Source organism: Columba livia, chromosome 2 (genome assembly GCF_036013475.1).
Source record: "Columba livia isolate bColLiv1 breed racing homer chromosome 2, bColLiv1.pat.W.v2, whole genome shotgun sequence".
Lineage (NCBI taxonomy): Eukaryota > Metazoa > Chordata > Aves > Columbiformes > Columbidae > Columba > Columba livia.
This window is the reverse complement of record NC_088603.1, coordinates 44,492,761-44,520,629: the sequence shown is the minus strand read 5'-3', so window position 1 is coordinate 44,520,629 and position 27,869 is coordinate 44,492,761. Positions and strand designations below refer to the sequence as shown.

The window sequence follows — 27,869 nt, the reverse complement described above, 5'->3', positions numbered from 1 at the left end:
CAGAAAATGCTTTTTTTCTCCAGATTTGACCTGGTAAATTGTATAAATCCTACTTTTTTTGCAGAAACCTGTTGCACCTTCATGCAGTTGTCCTGACAGAAAAGACCGACTTATAATACAAGTTCTACTTCACAGCCAGACATGAAAGGGGAAGCACCAAGGAGGAAGGGCCTGTGCTTCTATTTTTCCTACAAAGAATTTCCAGCTCACCAGAGATGGATGGCAAAGGAGAGAAAGACAAAGATTCCAAGAGGCATTTTCTCAACCTCAGAGTTACACAGAACTTCACAACAACACCAGGCTGGGCAAAACTGAACCGTTCTGTCCAGGCTCTGGGGAAAGTCTCCAAAAGCATGAACCCCAGCCAGCAGAGGCAGAGGGAGGGACAAACCGCACGTAAGGGAGAGAAAAAAGCACATTGTTCCATTCACAATGGACTTTCCGTAGACACTGTTAGAATCCAAAGAGAATAATTTAATGGAAATTTTTCTACAGAAGAGGTCTTACAAATACGCATTTTATAAATGAGTATTGTCAAAAGGAAAAAAGTGATCCCATAAAACTTAAAAACCCATGTTCTTGGGTATGTACTTTCCTGTATTTGTCAGAGGGAAGTTTTTAAGAATAATCTTTGATTGTTAGTAACCTGTAAAAATCAGTGGAGAAAAAAACCAAACCAACAATTTAATCATGTACTGTTGGGGCTCAGGGGAGTGTTTGCACTGATGTATTCAAGTTGCAGTTCATGATCTTTGATGCTGGCTGAGCTGATGTTAGAAAAAGTCCACAGTTCTGATAGAAGGAGGTAACAAAGACTTGGGTCAGCTTATCCAGGCACAAATCAGTTTATAACAGTTCCTTCATTAAACAAATCATCATTGGAAGTTAAGAATCAGGTAGGAAATTGCGGGATTTCCTTTCTGTAAACAGAAGGAGGAAATCAGAAGCAGTTTCTCCATCCCTCTGAAAGCAGAACCAAATGACTCTCCAAATGAGTTTTAAATGCACTTGTTGCAAAAAGCTGGAAATGACCACAGCCCAGCCCGCAAGACAGAAGTTGTCTTTCTCTGTAAAGCTCATAAAAAGCAGGTTCTCCATTATAAACCTCTTTGAGGGGAGGGGAAGTGGGGGGGAGCAAAAAAACTTTGGTTCACAACATTGTTTTTGCATAGGCATTCAAGTAGATCTTCAAAAGCTACCGGCTGTCCAGGCTGGCAACAAAATACCCATGCTCTCTCCTCAGTAGTGGACGCTCCTCTTTGGTATCTTATTTTGTAAGGCAGATATCTTGCAGAGGTGAAGGAGTCATACAGATGCATCTTTGAAAAGGAAGACAGTGTCAGTTGTGCTGCCACAAATAAATTCATCTACTTGATTAAGGAACACACAGGAAACCACCTTTTGGTAGGGGGCAGGGGAGGGAGAAGAGAAAGCATTGGTACATGCACTACTTGCTAGAAGCAAGTTGTTTTGCTCTTGTAGCTAGTTGTTAACAGCTGTCAGTAGCTGTGATGCATCTGTGTTGGCAGAAAACACGGAATTGTTGCTTTGTGAGTAATTTTGCGTAACAAGGTACAGGACATTAATAAATCCTTCCAGGTAGATACAGCCCCATGGCAGAAAACATAAATATTCATTTTGGAAAGCATTCTGGCAGTTACTAAGCATGATACTTACTTGATGACTGCGTGATGCATGAAACCTTGTAGGATGACCACATGCTTACAACACAAAGGATTGTAGCTAGGAACCCAAACGTCTGAATGAGAAAACAAACAAACCACAAATACTTACAGAACATTAGATGACACAGATTCCATTAATGTATGGACACTCTTGTATACCCAGATACATATTTTACAACATTAACAGACCCCCCAAAAGTGATTTTTTATTTCATTCTGCCAATATACTAAACAAATAAACATTTTCATAGTATAACAGCAGCTCGTGTATTGTCAAAACAATGACTGAAAGATAAACTAAGAGTCAGGTACAAGGCAAGAGAAAAAGCTGGACAGCAGCACAGCATCTCACCTTCTGGACTTCTCACTAGGATTCTGCAACAAAGACTTTTGCTAACACCTCTCATTACTGCTCTTTTACTGCCCCATTCAAACAAGTCTTTCCCTGCCATCTGCCAAATAAACAAGTCAAGTAAATCTCCTTGTCCGTTGGCACAATTAGAACTAAGTTTCTGCAAGTAACTATTTATTCTGGAGGTATTGTATTTCATGTCCTACTGCTGAAAATACTGTTGCCCATGCTCAGAATCCTGCCTCTCTCTATAAAGCTCTCCAGCCAACAGAGGCAGAGAGTATCTGCCAGTAAATCAGCCCAGGACCCCAGTGGGTTTTAGCTCAGGAGAGGTTATCTGGAACAGGGCTCTGTTCAGGAGCAGAAGGTGTCAAAAGCTGGGGTGAAATCCTTTATGTAACTTCTAGCTGCTACAACAGTCATTTATCAAAACTGAACTGTCTTAATTCTTGCCTTAAACACATTGGTTCCTTTTAGCTGAAGCAGGAGCCTTTGGTTTCAACTCTCTGACAGGACAAATACCCACTTCAGTGAATCTGGACTCTCACAACAAAACGTTTTTGTCGGCATTGTGTTACAGAACATTCACTGACATAAGCTAGAAGATAGTTCACCCAACCAAGACACAACAAGTGAGTCTGTAAGAAAATAAAATTACAAGTAATAGATTTCCAATGCCCTGTTTAATGTATATTGCAATTTTAAAAGCGTCAGGACTAGTAAACACAGTCTTACCGCTCCAGCCACAAGTCCACTCAAATTGTAACTCTTGGATGCTGCTACAATTGATGCAATGAGAAGCAGAATTGTACCGATTAAATAATGAAGAAACTCCTGTAAAGACAAGCACAGCTTGCATCAGATGGGAAACTTATCAGGAAAGCTTTTCAATATGTCTCAGAATGAAAACAAGTTGGCAGACATTACTCAAACCTGGAGGACACAAATACAAAACTTTAAAAAGCTAAAAAAAAAGAAAGAGAAAAAAAAAACACCTAGTGAGTGGATTTTGTACCACACCGGACTTTCTGTTCAAAGAGAGGGCCGATCTTGAGGTCTACTAACATCACTGGAATAAGATCTGCTTACTGGAAATGGATGTAATCCTTTCAATTCAACATGGTATGTTACTGAGGGTGAAACATCTATCTTTATTGCATCAAGTATGCACCTCACTTAAAGAGAAAACACTGCCAGATCTACTAACAACTTATGTCAACCAAGACCGGAAACAGGAGGGAAGCCACAAAAAGCACAGCTACGCAGACACTCAGGCTACAAACTAGTAATATTACTACTATGAACACCCAGGCTCCTAAGTCTGTAAGGGTGGCTGCAGCTGTCCTGCAGTAAAATGTGATGCTGGGGTTTTTTCTTAGAGAACACTGATGCACCACATTTAAGCTCTTCTCTAGTGTGACAAGTATCAGCCCAGGAGCCAATTTTACCTTTTGCTAAGCAGAGGTTATCTGTGAATTTGGATTTTGAATCCTCACAAAGCTTATGGCAACCAACATGGGTGTTTGCAACCTGAACATGGGTTATTTCTTTTGCATGGTGGGGTGGGCAGGAGGGTACCTGCTTACTTTATTGGCATTGCACTACCAGCATGTGCCAAGCAAATGCCAGGTCTGAGGGACAGCAGAGATTCTGTCTCAAACCAAAGGAGGGAGAATATAATTCTAAAAGGAAATGGTTCAAGGAAATCCCAGAAGAGAATTAGTCTATCATACCATATCACAGCTTCCCTCTGCTCAGGAGGACCTTTGTCATAAAGTAGGCTCCAAGACTGCAATTTGCTTTCCTCATTCGTAACCTTGTACCAGGTAATTAAGACCTCAATCCTTGCTTTTGCTAGAATAAATTATTTCTGTAAGGAGGTTTGCCTGGCTAGTCCACGATGCAGCAGGCAAATTAGGCGTGACATTGCCTCCTTTGAGACACCAAATAGAGCAGTGTACACAGGCCACTACTTCGGAGGGATCTGAGGGATGGGCAAAGGTGCAAAAGAATCATCAAAGGCTAAATTAGGTGGTGAACCAACCCCTGGCAGGGTCAGGAGAGCGTTCCTCTGGAGAAATACTTTAAAAGGTGTCAGTGCTGAACAACCTCTTGAACCACTGCGACTTTACTGACTGCAAATCACGCCCCTGATTGCAATGTAGGGATCCTGCCAGGAAACTCAGCCAAACACTAGCTGTGGTTTCCCAAAGTCTCTTGGAGGCCTTCCTGTTCTGTTCTACAGATATTTGAATATGTGACTGGAAAGGAGGCTGATTGTAAAAGAGCAGCAATGTTCAGGCATCACATCCCATAAAGCTATCTGAAGCTGAAAAGCTACAAACTACAGTGCCTTAAACTCACTAGTGACTCTGGAACATTTAGGAATGATTAAACACACAACAAAAAACAAAAGCAGCCTATGCAGAGGTCAAAATGGCATAGTCATGTTACAGCAATGCACACATTAAATACTGCTTTGCAAAACTGTCATTTATTAGCTTATTTCAATCCCTGCATCTGTATTATCTCTAGATAAAGAAGCACTTTCTAGAGACAGATAGTGGTGGTACAAAGTTGAAAAAATAAAAAGGGGCGCAAGTCCAACCGTACTCTTTGGCTAAAAAGAAAAATTAATTTTTCTCTCTGGTTAGAAGTGGATGGATGGACAAACTGTTATATCTGTAAACTACTTACATAGCTTCCATTAAATGCCATTCAGCCACTTATTGGATTTCAAAATCCCTCTATATCTCTTCAGTTGGCTTTCCCCAGCCCTTTGGTGCTTCCTCTGTGGCACTAACATGTAACTATGCGTAAAGGAGCCATATTCTAAGACATTATTTAAACCCGTCATTCCAAACTAGGACACGGGACTCTTCTGTTAGTTGACCTGACCCAACGCTACTGAGGAAGCTCAGGTCTCATATTTTCTGTGCTGCTTGTCAATTCTCCACTAGGACATGAGAGACGGATGTACAGGGGAAATGTGGGAATGAGGCAGGAACATTCTGCAGGGTACCCCAGGAATGGCCAGGCCATGGCAATCAGGCAGAGGCTCCTATTTCTTGCTATTGTTTAAGTTACCTAAAACCATACCAAAAAGAGACACATTTGACTTAAATAGCACTTGTAGACTTTATTTTGGGACAGGATGTCGTACATGAATTATAATGCCATGATTTGGTAGTCTTGCAATCCCTTAGCTGCTATAAATGACCTGAGCTAGGGCGCATCTGCTGAAGGCTGGATAATCAGTATCAATTTAAATTGCCTCAGAATAGTACTATTGCCTTCCATGGAGTAAATCTGGATTTATATCTGCGTAAAAGAGGGCAGGATCAGATCCAAATCAGCTAAAAAACTTACAATTAATTACAGCATTTGCTGAACTGAATACTAATAAGAAAAGCAACAAAAAATGTTTCGACACAAGACAAAAACTAAGTATGGGAAAGACAGCCTATCATTGTGTGACAGGACAAGAAAATGGACTAATTAATTGAGACATCAACACACAAGAGAGGCAAGGAACCCAGACTTACGGCAAGTGGCCAGCTAACGCAAGTAAGCTTCTTGTAGATCCTGAAAATGTGGATAATGTAGAAGAACAAAATCATAACGAAGTCGCACATGGTGACAATCTGAAAGTAGCTGTATGCACTGTTATCTGTCCATGGGGAACTATTTACACTGATGAATCCAATCAGCAGTGAGATCTGAAAGAGAAAAAGCACATTAAATATTTTTTACAATGATGCTCAGGGGACCGTGGAGATTATTTTAAACACAACAAAATGGCATTTAGAAACAGAAGACAAATATCTAATGAAAATTGGATGGTCCCAACAAAGTGGAGGACAAAGTAATGAGCATAGTAATAATGTTTTAAAATCTGCTGTTAGATGAGCTAAAACAACCATTAAGAGTGAGGAAAGGGCCAACCACTAGAATGAAAAGTAGCAGTTTCAGACTGAAGAATCCAACCTGAAGAAGTCTCTATGCACAATACAAGAGGTCTCAAATAAAGAAGAGGCACTGAATGCCTGGAGTTGCACCAACAATTGAAGCACCTAAGCCCCATGGACTTTCAGAAGGAAATCACTGAAAGATGTGAAAATGAAGGTACCCAGCAACACATGTGCCTTTACTTTCATTTAGTGAGATTTCTCACATGCAAAGTTTTATCCTTCCTTTTCTATCACCTATAGAGCAGGAGTATTTGCAGACGATAAGGTAGTATCATAGCAAATAATATAAACATTTGGAGGAACTGATTAATGCATCCTGCCACTAATACAATAGTTACAAAGTTTTAATATGTTAACACTGTCACATAAAACTACAAATTATTATAGTACAACTTCTTTCAGTTGTAGGCTTGCAAAAGACAAAAGCTATTTTATTTGTTAAATCTAAAGCTACTTGTTTATTGTACTAGGCTTGCTGCTTCTATCAGCCTGGCTAGCCTGAGTGATAAAAATAAATCTACTGAGGACATACCCAAATATTTTCTTATTACAGGCTTTGTCAGTGCATGCCTTCAGCCACTGTGACTTTTAGTTCATCCAAAGTCAGCCAGGAGCAGTAATTATTCACATTTTAAGTGTTTTTCCAACACATTAAAAAACAATCTGAGGAAGCCAGCACTTCAAGATTCCACCATCCTCTCCCACACACTCACCTTCCAAACTCCTAACCAACTGCATCCATCATCAGAGTAGTTTCCTTAAAATTAAAAGGGAAAAAAAACCACCCAACACCCAAACAGCATAGCTTAGATTCTTCCTGCTGTAGTTTTAAGTGACTTTCACCTGCTTAGTTCCAAGTAGACAGGCTAAACATACACATCCTCAAGGGCAACCAAAAGCTCCATACACACGTACAAATGTTACAAGAAGTTCACAAGAACTTGCACCTTGACCAAATTCCATCCAAACAGTCACATCAATGTTGTGACAGTCAACCACCTCAAAATGGTGGTTTTCTCCAAAGAGAAAAGTTAGTGCTCTGGAATACTTTCCCACACAAGTGGCTAAACTATTGTTAGATCAGGTCCAGCTCCATTATTTTTACCGTGTTAAAAATAATGTGATATTACCATTATATTAGCATTGTAAGAGATGCTCAGTCCAAGCCAGTGACAGGCTTCCGTGCTACAGTAAGCCTACATCTTCTCCCATCTTTGAAACAGATACAGGGTAGGGAAGACAGGACTTTCAGGTGCAGGGCTAGATCATGCTCAATGCTTTTCAAGAACAGAGGCTACATGTGCCTTTGAAAATGCATGATATTGCCCAGTCCCTGTCTCCCCAAATACACTCCTACCCTCTGTTTTGGGAGTGTAACACCATTGCAGAATCCTGCATGTCTTCTGTCTGCACCATGCCCGTTCTCTGGGTCTCACAGCCTAGCCACTGGGGAATCCTAAATGCACAAAGTCTTGCATCTTGTACATGGCAGACCTTTCTGAGATGCTACATTTCTCAGAAGACAACAAAGCAATGCTTTCCACAATTCAGCATTTAAAGACTTTTGGCGCAGTTCTTCAATTCTGAGATAATTTTAATGAAGTTTTGTCCAATCTATGTCTACATAAACCAGGTCTAAGTTAAGCTGTGGTTTCATGAGGAGCCATGGCCTTCATCATCTTCTCCTTCTCACCCTGATTTCACTCCCTATCATGTACTGGCTCCTGCATTCGTCTGTGTTGAGCCACCTCAGTGTACTTAGCCAGCAGAAAGTGAACTACTAAATAAGCAAACAGCTTTACTATGCCTCTGTTGTCACACAAGGCAGGGTCAGGTGAGCAAGAGAGTGCGAGGGAGAAGCTGGGACTGCAAGGGAAAGGATGGGAAGGACTGAACAGGCAGGACGGCAGCAGCCAGTAACCATGCTGGCTCAGGCTGCCACACGGATGGTGTCCATCACCATCTCCATTCCTTGAATCTTAACATCAGTTAAGCAAAGAGTTGTCTGACTTAAGCGTTGAATAACTTAATCAGAAGGAGATCAGTAGGTCATTTACCCCATAATCTATGGTAATGCTCAAAGTGATGCATGACACAGCTACTATCTTCATGGCAAAATGAAAATTAAATTTAATGACATTTCATTCTATAGGAAGACTCAACAAGAAGCCACAACAAGCATTGAATCTTGCTCTGGCATAAAGATGGAATGAGTACAACACTTCTCCAACCACCAAAGGCTAAAACGGTCTCCCTTATTCAAGTGCCTTCACAATAATCAGTTCTCAGTCTCGGTTACACTGTACAAATCAAGAATGAAGTGCTAATTCACAGAAATATTAAATCTGCCTATTGGCTCATTTCATGCTTGAACCATTAAATTTATCATCTTTTTTTACTGTGTACAAAGGACTGGATCCTTGAAGTGCAACCACTTCCCAAATAATAAGAAGCACTGGTAGCAAAACCTTAGTTTAAACCAGACCCAGTTCTTTCAGATTCATAGAAGCATAAAAGTTTGGGGTTTTTTTTCAGTTAGAAGATAAAAAAAACTGAGAGGAGCATAAAGAACAATGTGAGCCATCCAGGGACAAGATCAGGAGATTCATCTGAGATCAGAAATAAGATACAAGATACCAAGCAGTTAGTGAAGAATCTGCTCGGCTCCTACGAACAGGACGAACTGCGGATTTGAACAAACACGCTTTCCATTTCAAGTGTACTTCACAATTTAAACAATTCCAAAAACAATAAGTAAAGATTCTCCCTTCTTTGATTTTAGATGTGCCTCAGCAGACAGGTGGGAAGAAATCCTGCACAGAAATATTTATTTCAAAGATTTCCTTTCTTAGCATAAATTTCACAGGAAGAGATTTACATGCAATTTCTAAAGAGGGTTCTCTGATGGGAGGCACATAATGCTATTTCACAAGACAGGTGCAAAGGGGACCATGTCAACAACTTTTATATACAGCTATACTATGTTTCCCACACTATATCGCTTGCACAGCTAGCAAGTACAGTCAGAGTTTAAAACTCACCTGTTGAAAATGCTAATAAATGTAGGAAATAGAGCAACATAATATTATTTGTCCTTTGAAAGTGACAAATACCAGAGTTCCTTCACCAGATATTGGTTTATCATGATATACCGTGGGATGACTGCATTTTTTTCCCCCTGGAATTCCTGTTTCTAGAGAACTTGAAATTTAGCAATAAAATTATTTATATGTAACTGTCTGAGATACATTTCAACATATATCTTAAAAGTCAGTTTGTGGCACAGAAAGAGAAATGAATGGCAAGGCACTAAAATTAATAAATGTTATGAGTGTTCTTTATGCATCTGTGCTCAGGAGAGCAGGTTAATACATCTCGAAAATAAAAACTAGAGGCACACAAAAATTAGGGCACTGCCATTTCTCTTGCAATATAGTATTTTACAGATTGTGAGAGCAGCAGACATGCAACCCACAGGCAGCAAGCCAGTCAGACCAGAAGTACAAGTCAGTGGTCAGTCTCATTAGAAGATTCCAATTTGCTCTAGAAAATATATCCAGCTTCAGACCTGGATTACAAAAAGAATGAGGCACACATTGCAGGACACTACTATTTAAGTGCTTTCTGGTTTCCAAAAAGCAAAACAAAGAGCATGTGCATCAATCAACTCCAAGGAGGGATTTTGAGATTTAAATAAAGTTCTGTGTTTACTCAGTTTCACAAAAGTTTATTGGCTTGAATTAATCTACTTCTTGACTTTCCATTGGAGCAGATACTTGAAGCGAGTCATGAAGTGTGTTTAGGAACACTGGTACCACTGATATATATCAGGAACTATCTCACAGTGAGCAGTGTAAGCTAAAGGCAGTCAGCGGTTGCCAGGAGGCATTCAACACCTTACTAGACAGAACAGACATCATAAAAGAAAGATGGGAAGGGCCTGCATTCTCTATTTTAGCTGGAGACGAGGCAACCACATCCTCTGAAACGTGTCTGTGGAAAATGTTGGCTCTTGCATAGCACTGACAAAAGCTCCCAAGCCTAAGCATTCTGATGGGAAGTGAGCACCCTCTACCAAAAACGAACCATAACTTGCGCTTGGCTGATACGGTCCTCCTTCAAAAGCCAACCCATGTCCCCTAAAGTAGGGTGAACAAGCATAGATCACTCAAGGATGTTAATGGGAGATGGGCCATCGGCTGGGAAGATCTGATCTTCACAACAAAGAGGGGCCAGGTGTTATGCTGCTGCTGCCTTTAAGTGATGATGGCAAGGCTCAAGACCCGTTTTCCTCCGTGCTGTGACACCACTCGTTCAATGTGCCAGGCATGGGCCAGGCCAACAAGCCATGCCCATGGTGGAGGGGTGAGAGAGGGGCTGCAGCAGCACAACGTGTGTTCCAGACATGCAGGAAATGTAAGGCGTGATACTCTCTCTGTATGTCTTGTGCTCACAGTAAGGATCACTGAATCAGAGAATGGTTCAAGTTGGAAGGGGCGTCTGGAGGTCATCTTGCTCAACCCCCCTACTCAAGCAGGTACATCTAGATCTGGTTGCCCAGGTCTGCATCCAGCTAGATTTTGAATATCTCCAAAGATGAAGACTTCACAACCAATGTTTGACCATCCTCACAGTTAAAAAAGCATTTTCTGATGTTGAGACTGGCTTTCATGTGCCCACTGTTTCCTGTCCTGTTACTGGGCACCACTGAGAAGACTCTGTCTCCCTGTTGTTCACTCTCATCAGGTAGTTATATACATTGGTGGGCTCTCCTGAATCTTCTCCAGGCTGACCAGTCCCAGCTCCCTCAGCCTTTCCTCATGTGAAGGATACTTCAGAACCTTCACCATCTTTGTGGACCTGTGCTGCACTCACTCCAGTAAGTCCATGTCCCTCTTGTACTGGAGAGCCCAGACCTGCACACACCACCACAGATGTGGCCTCACCTGTGCCAAGCAGAGGGGAAGGATCTCAGTGCACTGGCAACACTTCCTAGAGCAGCCCACTTGGCCGCCTTTGCCACAAGAGTGCATTGCTGGCTCATGGTCAGCTTGCTGTCCACCCACCAAGACCCCAAGGTCTCCTCTGCAGAACTGGTTTCCAGCCAGTTGGCCCCTAACCTGCACCAGTGCAGGGGCTTTTTCCCAGATATCTCTGGATGCAGGACTTTGCATTTCCCTGTGTTGAACCTGATGAGATTCCTCTCTGTCCAGTCTGCCAAGGTCCCTCTCCATGGCAGCACAACCCTTTGGCTCATCAAGCACTCCTCCCTGTATTTTATCGTCTACAAACTTGCTGAGGGTACACTCTGCCCCATCATCCAGGCCATTAATAAAGATGTTGAATAGTACTGGTCTCAGTATTGACCCCTGGGGCATGCCACTAGTGACTGGCCTCCAAGGACCTTGTACCACAACTCTCTGGGCCTGGCCATTCTGACAGTTCTAAATACACCCCCACATCCCACTTACCTAGTCCATGCCCTGTCAGCTTGTCTATGAGGATGTTACGGAAGACCACAACTTTACTAAGATCAAGGTAAACAATATATCACAGAATCACAGAATCACAGAATCGACTGGGTTGGAAAAGACCTCAGAGATCATCGAGTCCAACCCTTGGTCCAACTCTAGTCCGTTTACTAGATCATGGCACTAAGTGCCATGTCCAATCTCAGTTTAAAAACCTCTAGGGACGGCGAGTCCACTACCTCCCTGGGCAGGCCATTCCAATGCCTGATCACTCTCTCTGTAAAGAATTTCTTTCTAATATCCAGCCTAAATTTCCCCTGGTAGAGTTTAAGCCCATGCCCCCTTGTCCTATTGCTAACTGCCTGGGAGAAGAGACCAATCCCCACCTGGCTACAGGTGAGTGAACATCCATCACTCTCCTCTTGTCCATCAAGCTAGTCACCTCATTACAGAAGGCAGTAAGGCTAGTCAAACATGATTTCCCCTTTTTAAGTCCATACTGATCCCCTTGTCCTTCATGTGCTCAAAAATGCTTTCCAGGAGGATTTTATCACTTTCCAAGGCACCGAGGTGAGGTTGACTAACCTGTAGTTGCCTGGATCGTCCTTTCTGCCCACAGAGATGACATCAGTCTGTTCAGAATGGCACACTTTCCTTCTCTACTTCTCAGGCTAGAGAGGATAGGGAAGGAGTGGACAAAAGTGATGAATTTTCTTTCCCTGTGCTATAAAATGCTACTTGAAATGTTCCCCGGAAGTGCTGTTCCTTTTTAAAAATCAGCTGTTTTCCTACCCATTTCTTATTGTGCCTTTGAAAGAATTATCATCTAGAGTCATGAAGGAAGACTTGAAGGAAGTCAATCTTCCACTGCAGGAAAATTCAACACTTTCTTAAGAAAAATAATCATGCCTTTGTATTATGAAGAGAGAAGACAGAAGGAAGATCCAACTTCCAATTACTCCTAAGGCAAACACACACTGGAGAAAAGGCCTGTGGCATTAGGCCCAGATGTCATTGTACTCCTGATTTCAGATAGTTTGAATTCCACCTAGATCCTCCTCTGGTTTCCAGTCCTGTCATTAGTCACATGGGCCACCGTGAAACTGCCCAAGAGCTGCCTGCATCTCAGGACTAACAGGCTGGACTCCACTAACACAACTGTGCTGAAGCATACCAGCAAAGATGGAAGATTCTAGACCAAGCCAGCAAGTCCAAAGCAGCTTAATAGAGAATCACACGCTCCAAGGGAGAGGCAGCCAGAAGTGTGTGCCCACCAGTCAAGAGATTACAGATTAATTTTCCTCACTAGTGCCCTGAGGGTAGTGAAGGAACCATAACACAAGCAAGGACTTGTTTTGCCCTCTGTGTACCCATAGGCCAGATGGCACCACTAACCATTTTCTGATCATGTGGTAGAAGACTGCAGTTTGTCTGACCACAGAACAATTTTATAACCCAAGAATCAACCTGTGCAAATTCTTTGTATGATCTTTTTCTACTGTCCTGTTTTAATGGATATAATCAATAAAGCTCTGGCTTTATTATCAATACTTAATTCTTTTGTAACATTGGAGAGAACTAAATTTTTCTGAGACACAGCTACCTGCACAAACACAAATCCAACCTACTTAAAGGGAAAGCCTAATGTTTTGAGCATTAGAGAACACATTTTCACGGACACTGACACAAGGGAGGAATTAAATGTCACTGGCTCTCGACTTCTGACCCCAGTTTTGAAACCATCAGACTATGTGAACTTCAGTAAATCATATATTTTGCTGCTTCAGCTCCCCCATTCACCAAATGAGTACTAATAAAACTCCACATGCATTGTGCTAAAGTTTTTCACCTTCAAAACACTTCAGACAAGTAAAATAACAGTGTGAATTGAGAATAGATGGCCACTAAAAAAAATAGCACTCCCACCCCTGCAAAAAAAACCCCAAATCAACAATCAAGACATCACAGATGTAACAGACCAGCATGGGTGAAAATATATGTAGGGATAACATCCAAGGAGGAAGACACAGAACAAGTAAAACATTAGGAAAAATGCTGGTCTTTTGAGGGTTGCTTTTTAGTTGATTTGTGGCCATTATACCACAACAGATAAACAAAAATGAGAGTCCTAGCTCACTGTAAAATGGGAAATGGTATTTATTTCCCGAGTGTTGCTTATTTACTTACAATAGAATTTATCATCATGTGTTGCAAACAAAACACCATGCACAAGACATTACAAATACACTGGAAGTGTAATCTTTAATGCTAAGGCAACTTCACTATCCATTGTCTTGATGGTTCCTGACTGTTCTGTACTGCAATTATCGCATGCCCTTATCCAGCTGTTCTTTCACAATTCTATTAATGACTGCAGAGTAAGGGTCACCCTTTCCCATTGTGCCTGTACAACACCCCACACAGTGGTGATGTGCTGGATGTGGCTGGGATGGACTTAACTGCCTTCACAGCAGCTCGTATGGTGCTGTGCTTTGCATTTGTGGTGAAAACAGTGTTGATAACACATCAGTCTTTTGGCTGCTGGTAAGTAGTGCTTGCATAACAGCAAGGCCTTCTTTCTCTCTTCTCCCTCCTCTCACCCCCCCAAAGCAAGTAGGCTTGCAAGTGGCCAGATGTTGGGAAGTGACACAGCCAGGACAGCTGGCACCAACTGACCAAAAGGATATTATATTCCAGACTGTATGATGTTGTGTTTAGTGACAAAAAAACTCGAGAAAAGGAGACATAAGTGGAGATGTCTGAGGCTATGGCATTTGTCTTCCCAAGTAACCATTACAGATGCTGAGGTCTTGCTTTCCAGGAATTGGCTAAACCTTGCTACTCCCCTCTGCTGATGAGAAGTCGCGAAATCATTCCTCTTTTTGCTTTGTTTGCGTGTGCAGCTTTTTTTTTTCTCATAAAACTGTCATTATCTTGATCCATGGGCCTTCTCACCTCCCTTCTGTTTTCTCCTTGTCCTGTAGGAGAGAGGACTGATGGAGAGGCTGGGTGGGTGTTTGGCTGCTGACAGGGGTTAACCCACTGCTGGTGGCCTATGCCTTGCCTGGGACTTTCAGCTGCTGCAGCAATACAAAGAATGTTATTAAAAATCTTCACTGCAGAAAGGAAATGAACAGGGTTCTTGCAAATCCCAAGATCATACACTGAACTGACAGGCTGAAACTGCTGTCTTACTGTGTAACTTTTCACTATGAATAATAATTTTCTTTTTTGGTATAGAAATAAGACATGAAATGCCAGCTAAACTGCAGGAAGGAAAGTTAATGTTGATAAGAAGCAAAATTGCCTCAAGGTGCCTAGTTCTAGAGAAACGCTATAACTCTTATCTCAAAGATTTACCGTAATACTGTGACACACACCGTGTCATGTATAATCCACCCAGCACTGCATTATCTTTTCATTGAATTATTGTGCCTTGCAATGTACAACCACATTCTTGCTTTCCTCAGAATATTTTATTTTCTTTCTTGACTGTGCTCCCCTCTGCTACACTCTCCCATAAGAAGTTGTACCATGGCATTTTGTCTACAGTTTCCTTTCCTTTTTTTCTGCTCTTTATTCCCCTTTCCTCTTTCTCTACATTACACTACATATTTCTTCTCCTTTATGCGTCTCATTCTTCCCCATCCAAATTTCCCTCTCTACATGTGAACAGACCATAATTTCCTCTTTTAATGTTCCCTAGCTATCTTCTCCGCCCCCTTGCATCAGGACATGCATTGCGATTAACTAATTAAAAATTAGCAGTATTCAGGGGAAAAAGGTCAGGGGAAAGGATTCAGCACAGTATTTCACCTGTACAAAGACTGTGGGGAGCACCTCTGGTTTCCCAGTCTCCAGTTGGTAGTTGGCAATACCTAAAAGTGCTTACATCCTGGAAGTCCTTTACATCCTTCTCTGACAATTTAAGTCTCTAGAAGACTTGTTTGTTTGGGTTTTATTTAATTGCCTTTTTATTTTTTTCCCCCTGAACGCTGTAAAACCACATTGGAAGAGCTTCTCCACTGCACCTAATGGAGTACTGGGGAACCTCTGTACTGATCTAATGTCCCTCCTCCTCAGAATGACAGAATGTTCGGGATTGGAAGGGACCTCGAAAGATCGTCTAGTCTAATCCCCCTGCCGGAGCAGGAACACCTGGATGAGGTTACACAGGAATGTGTCCAGGCGGGTTTTGAATGTCTCCAGAGTAGGAGACTCCACAAACCCCCTGGGCAGCCTGTTCCAGTGCTCTGTCACCCTCACTGAGAAGAAGTTTCTTCTCAAATTTAAGTGGAACCTTTTGTGTTCCAGTTTGTACCCGTTACCCCTTGTCCTACCATTGGTTGTCACTGAGAAGAGCCTGGATCCATCCTCGTGACACTCACCCTTTATATATCTGTAAACATTAATAAGGTCACTCTGTAAACATTAATAAGGTCACCCCTCAGTCTCCTCTCCTTCAAGCTAAAGAGCCCCAGCTCCCTCAGTCTTTCCTCATAAGGGAGATGCTCCACTCCCTTAATCATCTTTGTTGCCCTGTGCTGGACCCTCTCCAGCATTTCCTGTCCTTCTGGAACTGAGGGGCCCAGAACTGGACACAATATTCCAGATGAGGTCTCACCAGGGCAGAGTAGAGGGGAAGGAGAACCTCTCTCGACCTACTAACCACCCCCCAGTGGGTGGTGAATCTGAATCTGGAAAGAGGAGGACCCTGAGAACTATTCATGAAAAAACTGGTTGATACTCCCTTAAAACTTACCCAAGTTCAGTGCAAGCAATAGTAAGTACAGAAACTGTCTGTCTACAGATTTGGAGCAAGGGACAGCACTGACTCATATCCAATTTTAGCACAGTCTTTTTTTTTAAAAAAAACCAATATAGTAAGAGCTAAGTGCTTTTTGTATTTGAATGAAAAAAAAAAAAAAAAAAGTCCAAGTTTCCAGCTTATGACACCAGCCAAGATAATAAGTGGAATTTTCCATCCCTAAGCAAGCCAGTCAGGATAGCTATGCCCTGAAGAAACGTGAGTGACTATAGTTGTACATTTCCGAATGTTACACCTCACCACAGTGAAGGAACACCCATCTATTATTAAGTACATATTTCTGGATAGAATAAAACCATTTTTTTTAACAGCTTCCCAAAACAGAAAGATGAGCAAAGCACAGACAAAGGTTACAACTGTAGTTCATGCAAGACTGGTTCAGCTAATTTAAGCAACAACATTGACTGCTGCTGTAATCGAGATTTCCTTCTTCCAGGGCAGCGCTGGAAATGTGAGCTGCAACAGCCAAACCTCCACTAGAAAAAGAAGATTAAAAATTAAAAAAACCCGTCCATTTAAAACTTTGCTAATGACAGATGAAATCAGCTGCCTTCAAGTGCATGGTTGTGTGAAGCAGTCAGTCGTTGGCTGCACAATAATCTCTCAGCCCCTGCGTCTGAGCAGATTTCCTTCTTGTCTGGCTGCTTTACTAAAATAAGGAGGCTGCCTGGCCTCTGATAAGTGACTTCTCTTGTGCACCCCCATCCGCAGGCAATTTATTGAAGATAAAAATGGTGGGAGGGTGAGAAAAGGTGAAATAATCGTATTCAGACCCTCTACGACTCAGATAGGAGGACAATCCCAAGTACAAGCAAGTGATATTCTTTATCTATTAATAAGAAGTTATCTACCTGCTCAGGCACAGGCCTCAGTGGTAGAAAAGGATGAGGGGTAACCACACAACCAGCATACGAATTACACTATTAAAGAGCCCTTGTAACAGGATGTTAGCCATGATCATTAAAAAGGCAATTATTTGTAACAACAAGGTACAACTAGGTCCTGCCTACAACTGATCACAGTGTATGCAACACTTCAATCCCACCACCGCCAGCTTAGCCAGCTCCCTGCCTCAATCCCCACAGCTGCCTGCACCACCACTGCACCACACAGAAAGACACCATACAATCCTGTATGTTATTAACTGAAAGCTGAGGACTTTACAGTTATATGGCAAAGAATATGCTATATTCTCACCAGGCAGTGAATTACTTTAAAACAAAACAGAAAAACACAAAACACACAATACAAGTTTACTATCAACGACAATCTCGTAATTTTATTTATTTTCTCTCCAATCCAATATTAAGAGATTTGTTTCATAAAGCAACTTAAAATCAAAACATTTCAACTGCAAAAGCACTAAGTTTATCCAATCTACATAGAAGATGTACACACAACACTCAATACTGCAGTCATATAAGTGATAATTGAGTAACGCTGCGCAAATGCCATACTCAAGTTACAAACAATTCCCAAAACACATAAAACTCATTGCAAAACTGTATTAATGGCACAGCTGATTTCTAGCATGTCTGCAAAGGACAGGAACAGGATTTTAAATATAGGAAATGCCCCAGCAGGGTTTTAACTCTGGGAAACATGGCTGCTTTCCCTCTAACTCTCAAAGAAGTGCTTATGCCTTTCTAGACACTTGCAATGACTAAAGGTACTATTATGGACAAAGTCAGGAGGCCCCTAAGATATGTGAGTATGTAGTTAGTCCATCTATTAATAAGGAATTATTTCTCTGTGCATGCAACAGCCCCATGTAACAGCTAGCTGGCCACCCACTCCGGTGATTTCTCCCATCTCAAATCAAGTCATAATCTCCAAATCAAGGATGAACTTGCTATTTCAGGTAAGTGCAGGGACACATCCTCTACAATTGGTTTTCTCTAAAGATACACAATCACTGGATCAGCCTGTGCACTCTGCCCTCCTCCCAGGTGAGGTACTGGTTGTGGTGCTCATTGGAAATCTGTGTTCCACACCACGAAGCCAATTGCCCATTTAGAAAAACAGCACCTCATTGCTGCAAAAGGCATGCATGCAGGTGGCTCCTGCTGTTAATTCACTCCACTGTAGAAGACCATCTATCTTGCACAGTAGGGAGAATCCCTCTGTCACAACTCAGAAAAATCATAGGAAGTAAAAAACATTCTAAGATACTGGACTCTCCAGAGTCCTCTAGTAAAAAGTGGAGGATAGCAACCAGAAATATATGGATCAATATAAACAAATCTTTGCAGATTCAGAAATTGCACAGCAAGTTGTGGCTGTTACTTCTCTCCTCTGCAAGGCAAGTAGTTCCAACATTTAGATCCTCCTGGAGAGCTACATTAACTGCTCTCTTGGTCTGGTAAACCCAAGAGTCAGACAGAATGACAGGACAAGACAGTCCACAGGGTGGGTAGGTTTGTGTAAATGGAGAAAGACTGCCTCAAACACACAAGGTGCTTCTGAGGCAAGAAAATTAAAAGGATTGGGAGAAGAAGAGAACTGTAAGCCAACAAAAGCATGTTTGGTAGAACCTAAAAAGTAAGTTGTCTTAAGGAATGGCAGAAAAGTGGCTCTTAATGGCAGAAAGGAATCCAACAATGATGTACAGGAATGTACATGCTCATGGAGGTACAAAGACACCTAAGGTATGTAAACGTTGCTGGAGAGCTTTGTCCTTTGAGGCTGTTGCTGCAAAAGCAGCCAAGTTCACCAGCTCTGCAGAAGGAACCCTCCTTGGGAGCAGGAGACTGACCAGCTCACCTGCCACACCTCTTTTAGTTGGCTGGGAAGAAGAGCTCCTTGTAGGAGCAAGGCACCTCTGAAACCACTGCTCTGAACCATTTTCAGATATGTTTGGGTTGTTTGTATTGTTTGCCCTTTAAATAGTCAATAAAGTCCCATATTGTCAGTAATATAAAAAATAGAAACAGCTTAATCCTTACTTGTGAACTACAGAGCTCTTGTAGGTAAAGTTCATGGCTGTCTAAAAGTGGATCTACCAACCATGCATGGCAATACCACCTACAGAGAAGGAGCCCCCATTGGCTGACCGGCCAAGCTTGGCTCAGACTGGCTGGCTTCTGGAAGCCCAGGGTACAGGGTTTATTATTAACAAACACCCACAAACTCTGCACAGCAAACTGCAGGGTTTCCCCCTCGACCTGGATACCCAATACATACAGCTACTTAAAACTCAAATAGGAACCTGTAACAAAAAACTAGTACCTCAATGCAACAATCATTCCAGTAACGTATCAAACTAGCTGCACAAAAAATAAAGAGCACATGCAATCTCATCTTCCTGAAAGCGATTACTGAGAACTGCTCAGTGAAGTCTCAGCGCCCACGCCTGCTAACCCTCAGCAAGCAATCTGCTCATCACTCGCCCTTACAGATGCTGCTGACAACACAACCTGTTCTCATTGTCTAAGGCATTTATTGCTTGACTGATTCAAATCTTCAGTTAACACCTGCCATATCTCCCTGCCCCAGAGAACACCACGCTGACATCTGGCAGTCGCACAGACGGCAATTTAAAAGTTCATATCTGTCGTCTCCAGCAAAGGCTTTGTTAGCCATGGCAACAGAGCCTTGAGCAAGGTCTCCTTGAACAAGAGGAGGACTTGTCTACATAAACAGAGTCCACATTGTTAGCTGTGCTGGCAGATCATCATCAAAAAAACAGGTGAGAGTTCCCAAAAATGCTAACATCATGACAATTTCCAGATCAACCAGCATCATCATGACCTGGCTGCTGGATCAGACTGGCCCTCAGCACACAAAAGAATGACCTTTCCTAAGTGCAAACACTCGATGCTTGGCGAGGTGCCAGAGAAGTGAAGGGTGATGAATGAGGGGGGAAAAATAAGAAGAGGTGAGATTGCCCAGTGTCACTGTCGCAGCTGACAGCTTTCAGTGGCTGCCTGGAGACTGACAGGCCTCTCAAACACGCTGGGACAGCGCTCCTCTGCCTACTAGGAAGCTTCACTCAAGCAATCTACGAAAGGCTCAATTAGCCAGCAGGTGACAAGCAGCAACTGAGGACTGAGTTTTTCCCAAACAGATGAGAGCTCTCAAAGTAGCCTCCCCCAAAGTGTGATTACTGACTCGCAGGAAAGTACGCTAAGACTTGATGTAGTTTTTGCAGCTGCTGCTGGTCATCTCAGGTTAACAGTATACTGCTCTCCCAGTCAGCACTTGATCCTTGAACTCATCAACAGCATTGAAAAAAAAACAACAAACAAACCACCAAAAACATTCTAAGAAAATTCCCCCTTCAAGCAGCTTCTCAATCTTGTCATCATTCTCCTTAAGGGAAGCTGTGAGCAGCAGAGGAAGCCATAAGCGTTGCAGCTGATGATACTGTTGCAAGAACAGCAGCCAAATCTGCTTTGGCTTGGACAGCTGCAGTCGCCTGGCTTTGACAGGCCAGACACATTCGTACTCGCCATTACACTCATCGAATTACCAGCACTGCAGCGCAGGGAGTTGTTTCAGCCGTGACGATCCCTTAAGAATCTGAGTTATGCAAAAAAGAGGAAGCTCACAGGTGGGTGAAAGGAAATCACAACAATTTTAGAGTTTGATCTCTGTGTACAGAAAGTAGCAATTTCTGGCTGCTGTGTACTTCACATCTCACCACAAAATAGGAGGACAAGGCCACAGTGCATGAGGTGACAATAGCACAACAGAGCTAACTCAGCCACAGTACTGGGTGAATACCTCACAAGGACTCCCCAGGGAGGGGAGCAGGGGAAACACTTACTCATAGTAAGCAAACACTGTCTGGTTTTGGGGACAATACCCTGGTGACGCAGAGCAGGTACCTAGCAGAGCCTCATGGTCAGATGCATTGCCCTCAATGCGGTACGGCCACAGCGTTACTGGATTACGATGAGATGCAACAAGTTGATCCAGCACCTACAGCCCTGGAACCCAGTAAAGGGTGCCTGGCAAGATGTTCTTCGCCATTTATAGGCTCCACCAAGCTGGTGGCGACCACACTTGGAAAGAACAGATCCCCTGGTTTCTGTTTCTCTGCGGCAGGAAAGGAGGATGTTCCAAGGGACACCATCTCCAAAGAGAGTGAAGAGAGGGAACACACTGCACTTGCATGTCTTAAAGGGAAGTCACAGAGCAGTCACAATCCATACTTTTCATCACATCTTATCCATGGGCACCATGTAAACCTGATTAAGATTTTTAAATGGCATTTGCAAATCTAACTTCCTGTAAAACAAATGTCACAGGAAACCACTGCCAATACTTCACTCTGCTCTTTCAAGCATACTAAACACACCTCAGGTGATGTGGTAAATTTCGAGGCTTCATTTCCTTTTTTTTTTTTTTGTTTCAGAAAATGTATTTGCTAACCCTTGCTCAATGACCTCTGTACAAAGAGCACTACATGCACTAAGGTTTCTAATCAATTTATTGCAACAAATCCTAATGGATGGATCAAATGAGCAATGAAATGTAGCTCCAACTTTGTGCTTTCGGGAAGCCTCTCCTGGGAGACAGATAAAACATGCACTGACACATTCAGAACAGAGATTCCCTAGTGTTTGACAATGAATACAGTGGTCTTTTTACAAAATGTACTGGAGTTTATTTTTAGCCTTCTAGAGTAGTTTCATCATCAGAAAAATAACTAATATATTTTTTGCTGAAAGAGCTAGAAATCATTACAGATGGTACAAAACTTACTGCTCAAGAGAAAAAGGACTAATTTCTCATTTGTGGTTTGAAGCACATGGAACAACTTCAGGCTTAGGTAGTTCCTGCCCTTATATGCCAGACACTTGCTCTTGCTGACAGTGGTCTCTATAGCTGCAGTGTTCTCTAAAGACTCTTACAGAAAAAAGAAAACCGAGGTAGAGCTGAATTAAAGCTACGTCAGTTCCCTGGTTTGGTTTACTGCGTAACCTTGTGAGCAGCTGCACGACTGCAGCTGAGAACCCCTGCATGGAGGTGAGACAGGCAAAAATCCTTAAACTGTGTTGCCTGTAGAGTTTTGTCCCGTCAGATGAAACTCAGCCTGCCACCACGCATTCCTTGGTTAACACAGAGGGAACACGCTGTTTGCTCGCAGCCCTTGCGCAAATACCTGGGCAGAAATTGTAAAATGTCCATCCAGAGCACAGGAATGGAAAAAATAAAACTGGCCAGGCCAGCCTGTTTCAGTGATCTCAGAGCGGAAATAACAAGACTTCCCAGACCTATTGGTTTTAATTACTAGGCCTGGACATTCCTCACTCAAGTGCTCCTGCTTACTTTGGAGCCACCTACGACACTGACAATTTTTTTCTCTCTTTATCCAGCATGCCAAGCAAAGTTCTTTTACTGCAGCTTCTAGCAGAACAACAAAAATAATTAGCAGCTAAAACACACAGCTCCAACCTTGGCTTCAAAATAAAAACTTTGCTGCTAAAAGACATGCCCCATTCCTTATTGCTTAGCCAGTAGTTTAATCACATAGTTGCAGATTTAAGACACCTGCACATTCTTGAGGTGCTTTTCCTCAATTATTATTTTCTTTGCAACCATAAAATGCCTCCTGCATGCCTCAAAATAAGACTTTCTGTGCAATATGTCATGACATCACTGATAGCTGCTACAGCACTATTTTTCATGTTTCCTGTCACCAGCCGGATGAAAAGTGAAGCAGAACACAGAACTGTTTGAATCTAAGCTTTGTAGGTTAGCATCTGGCAGCTTTCACCAAGCTTGTTAATTCTGGACATTATTTTCATTTGGAAGAACTACAGACAGGGTGAGGGTAGCAGAAAGTTAGAAGAGGAGTCTACACAGGACCCAGAGATTGGCTCACAATTCCAGCATCTCTGCACATCACCAGAATCCCTCTCTTCTGACGGAGCAGAATTATTACCATACAGGCAAAAATCATCTGACACCGATGCGCTGCTGCAAAGAATTGGATGTTTTACTTCAATCACCTCTATGGACAGAAAGATGTTTCAGGCTCAAGATAAAGTTAGAAGACTGACTAGCAATCAAATCATCCCAAGCATAATTTGCATTTGTGAATTTCCTTTTCCTCTGTCAATGGTTTTGATTAGGAATTGTTTTCTTCCACTAACAGACTTTGCTTTCTTTCCATATTTTAACTTCTTCTGAAATTAGCTCCCCAGTAAATTTGTCTGACATCATCAAACATAACCAGAAGTTGATCTTGGCTCCAACAACCATCACCATTTTCTAGCTTTCAGTGTTAGATGTTAGATAGAAAACTATTATCTTGAATTATTATTCAACTACATGTTGCTATACAAATAACCCAGAGAGGTTTCAGCACACTTCCAAGTCACTCAGAACTACAGATTGTCTTGTTGGCCATTCACTTATCAAATATGTAACTGCTTTTGTCAGGACATACTTTGGAAATTAGAGATACTCAGCAGAAAAGCTTTAACTATTGCTTTAGCATTTTTAACAAGTTAAAATGATGCCATTAAGTCAACTTTTATTGAGTTTATCCTTTTTAAACTTGCAATTGCTTGTAAATCTTTTTTATCAGCCTTCAGAAGATAATTTTGATTTTCTTCTTTTCTGTCTGGTGAAACCGCTCCTTCCTGGTTTAAGTTGAGCTGAAAGAGTCAACACTGGTTTTAGCTTAAAACACCCTGCATTCTGAGGCTGTGCTTATTGTGCCAGAACCACCGTCCACTCAGTAACAACGATGTTATTGTGGGAACAACTGCCTTCAGTCTGAACTGTGGTCAAAGTCAGCTTGGCCCAACCTGAAGGAGGTGAAAGACAGGCAAAACAGGCCATGGGGCCACCTCTGCACCTCTCAGAGTCCAGAAACAAGGAACAGTTCAACAACAGTTTGAGGAGCCTCAGAGACCTACACAAGCAAAGCAGAGAGCTTGGCAAAACTGCAAATACAAATAAAAACCAAATAAAGCTATATTAATCATCATCAAGTTAAACCAGCTGAAGTGGGTTAGATGTGGAAAATACTTCATAACTTCCTGTTAAAACCAGAGCATCAATGCAAGACAGGATTTTGAAAATGGAGCCCTACTAACATTGGTAATACTCACATATGAAAAACTGCTTTCAAGCTGTCTTACTGCCATGTAAAATACACAAGTCACAGAACTATGTTTTTTCCTCCATTTTATTTTCAAAATATTTAGAGACCATTCCCTAAGCATTAGAAAGCCAGGAACTCAACACATAAAAAGCATCATCTTTTCAAAGCTATAATCATTCTGCAAGATTTAAGAAATTCTCCAGTAAAAAAAAAAGATAATTTTGTGTAGGCTTACAGGCAAGAAAGACATTTTTTACTTCCTAATTTCCTTCTAGGCTAGACACCACAGCACCCAGAACTTGAAAAGAAAGCACTAGTAACATTTAGACATTAGCAACAACTCAGGAATAATCAGATTGTTGCACAATCTCTTCATCTTGTCCAAGACTGCTGAGTTTTAGTCCTTGTGTTCCAATCTTAGAGAAGAACAGCTGCAACATTATCTTCTATTTCCTTCGTATAATTTCCATAGCATATTTATGTCATCTATTAGAATTATTTCACGCATATATACATACAATCAATTTTTTTTTTAGCTTGCAAGCACTGCAAACATCCCTTAACATTACAGTAAATGATTAACTGTTTCTTTCCTGTTCTCTCTCATTTCATTTACTTCTTGGTCTAAGGGATTGAGGAAGAAAGAGAAAACAGTAATGTTTCCTCTTCATAACCACAACCGTTCAGAGGCCCACTATGCAATTTAACGTGATATATGTCTAACCCAGAAGACCTCATCTTTGCCCTCTGCCTGCATAATGGTTCTCCTTCTCAGTAAGACAGCAGCCCCACCAGCCCCATTAACACTAATGCAGGAATGTTTCTCCATCTAGCATAAAGAATTTGTTTCAAAGAAGAATGCTGCAAACACCTCTTACTAAAAGAACAGAATGCTAATACAAATGGACCCACGGATACAGTGGATATACTCTCTGAGAAGCGATAAAGCAGAGCTGCAAAAATACTTAGCTCTCCATATTTTACTGGATGCAGGAGTTAATCTAGAGCTAACCTATCCTGGTTATTTCTAAACAATGCAGCACAAACATTTAGTTTTCTTAGGGAATTATTTGAGAAGACAGTATTGTGGTACCATATGAAAAAAAGTTCATTTGCCCAATGTTCCTTGGACACCCGAGGTAACTCCTGCTAGTGTTATTCACAGGCAAGCTGGAAAGCAGAAAAAAGTAAGAAGGTGAAGATGAAAGAGTGCTAAGGGGAACTAATTTACACTATTTTAACTTCTGTTAAAGTTACTACAGAAAGCCACTAACTTGAATGCCGATGAATTTTATATTGAACAGCACTGATAAAATACTACTTTATGTAAAGTGTGTGAAGCATTACATAAAATTACATAGATTTACATAATTACATCAAAATATGTCAAGTATGTAAAGTATACACACACACTTTACATGTGCACCAAAACCTGAAATTTCAGCACAAATAAGCATGCCTGTGCGAGCTGTACGAGCCATACACCGCAGCTGTATTGACACCACAGCAGGATGGAGAGCAGAGAGGAGTAGGTATTTCTAGTCCATAAAAGGAACTGTTCCTTCTGCAGTGTTGAAAGTAAAAGGGTAAACCCCCTCTTAGTTAATCAGCCAAGCACAGGTTGTAGGACCACAGCTTCATCTGCAATGTAGACACACACTCTCAAAATAATGTGATTTGTCTCCTGAAAAGATACTCCAGATCCACACGATGGTTTGAGAACAACCCAGGCCCAGAGAAGGCAGCAGACAATTGTTCGTATTCCTACCAAACAGAATTCATAGCAAGGGACAACTCTGAGGTCTTGCAAGCGCAGTACAAATGCTCAGCAGGTGCAGGTAGCCATGCTCAGTCACATTCAATTACACCTCTTGTGAACGAGGCTCATTTCTAAAGGCAGCTGATGGCTATTAATGAACTGGAAGAAATTGTGTACCTTTTAAATAGAAACTTTAGGATCTGATATTACTCAACTGTAACCTAGAACAAAATTATTCCTAATTTCTAATGTCAATTCATGACTCCATGGATGCTAAGAACTTACAGAGGTTAAAAAAAAAAGTCTAGATGAATAAATGCAGGCAGAAAAAAAAAAGGCAATGGGGATTATCAAAAATGAAGGCAACAACTCCACCATAAACTTTTGCCAAGGTACTAGTTTTTGCAGGACGAGACCGTATGTCAGGAGGTATCACTACATGTTGTCTTCCATGCTGTTTCCTAGACATCTGTCATTCACTGCCATTACTGGAATTAAGCTGACAAACCACTCCATGGAGAACTATGTGCCATAGAAATGAGAAAGAAATTATCCATCTGTTAATCCTCTCCACATCTAAATTGAGCAAAATTTTCTACACTAAGTGAAGGCATCAGCTCAAATCCTGGCAGCGCTCCACTATCGATTTATTTTGAGTTTCTGCTTTTCAGCCGTACATCTCCCACATCTCTTCCTGGGTCACCAGAGCACTGCCTGGAGGTCTCCGGGGCAAGGAGCCAGCTGGACTAGTGGTCTCAGCCATGGTGCCCGCCCTTACCAGCCCACGGTCAGCATTGGCACTTGCTTTCTCCCCAAAACTTACCCATGCTCAGGTACTGGAACAGGCTGCCCAGGGAAGTGATGGAGTCACCATCCCTGGAGGTGTTTAAAAGACATGTAGAAAAGGTTCTTATGGCTAGAGTTAGGTTACGCTATGGTTGGACTCGATGATCCTGAGGGTCGCTTCCAACGGAAATGATTCTATGGATTCTATGCATAGAAATTAGGTGTTCCGCTGGAGCATGTTGTGCCTTCACGTCACCATGTTACCATTATTATTAATGGCAAAAAGTTGTCAATACTCATCACTTCCATTGGCTACGATCCTCAAGATGATACCACAAAGTACTTCGAGCAAGTGGTGATACCCTGGGCTCATATGTCGGAACAGAACTGCCCATCGCTACGTTAGGAAAACTCAAAGGCAGCTCCTGACAGACCATAACACCTCACCTTGCCAGAGGAGCGGCCACTTCTCCATCTTACCGCGACCCGAGGGCTGAGGAGTAACATCGGCGGCCGGAACGGCAACGAGCTGCGGCCACAGCACCCCCCGACGACGCTCTCCAGACCCGTCGCCACAAGAAACACCCGGCAGGGGTGGCTGCGACGCCAACGGTCCCCAACGGTCCCCGAAGGGCGCCCCCGCCCCACTCGCCCCTTACCATCTGGGCCACCTTCAGCATGCCGGCGCAGGAGCGGAAATAGGCGCCGTCCATGAGCTCCGCGTCGGAGCCCGCTGAGGAGGAGGCGGTGGCGGCCGGTGGGGCCGCGGGCCCCCCGCTGCTCACCCCGGTGCGGATCACTCGTGCCCCGTGAGACATGGCTCCCTCCCGCGCTCTCCTCGCCGCCGCCCGGCCCGGGACACACAGACGGGACGGGACGGCGAAAGGCGGAGCCCCCGGGGCTGGCGGGGGCCGGGCGGAGCGCGGCGCTTCCCCGCCCGTCCGCGATGGAGGGG

The 27,869-nt window shown here is 42.5% G+C and overlaps 1 protein-coding gene across 2 annotated transcripts; it reads right to left on the bottom strand.

The window, feature by feature from the left end:
• Window positions 1-453: 453 nt before the first annotated feature.
• Window positions 454-27,869, bottom strand: CMTM7 (CKLF like MARVEL transmembrane domain containing 7). 2 transcript variants are annotated; one of them, XM_065051628.1, is made up of 5 exons: window positions 27,574-27,869; window positions 5,583-5,756; window positions 2,773-2,871; window positions 1,678-1,759; window positions 454-1,319 (listed from the first exon to the last, which is right to left on the bottom strand). In XM_065051628.1, exons 1-5 carry the CDS (start codon window positions 27,730-27,732, stop codon window positions 1,306-1,308), a joined length of 528 nt encoding a protein of 175 aa, XP_064907700.1. In that variant the 5' UTR covers window positions 27,733-27,869; the 3' UTR covers window positions 454-1,305. The 2 variants fall into 2 exon arrangements, with proteins under 2 accessions (XP_064907700.1, XP_064907699.1); XM_065051627.1 differs by lacking the exon at window positions 27,574-27,869 and adding an exon at window positions 27,362-27,516.

Bases quoted from the DNA above. Each gene is read 5' to 3' on its own strand.
- CMTM7 (XM_065051628.1), bottom strand. From the start codon at position 27,732: ATGTCTCACGGGGCACGAGTGATCCGCACCGGGGTGAGCAGCGGGGGG. The intron at 5,757-27,573 runs GTAAGGGGCGAG...TTTCTCTTTCAG, and splicing joins TGCTGAAGGTGGCCCAGATG to ATCTCACTGCTGATTGGATT. The intron at 1,760-2,772 runs GTAAGACTGTGT...TTTCTCATTCAG, and splicing joins GTGGACTTGTGGCTGGAGCG to ACGTTTGGGTTCCTAGCTAC.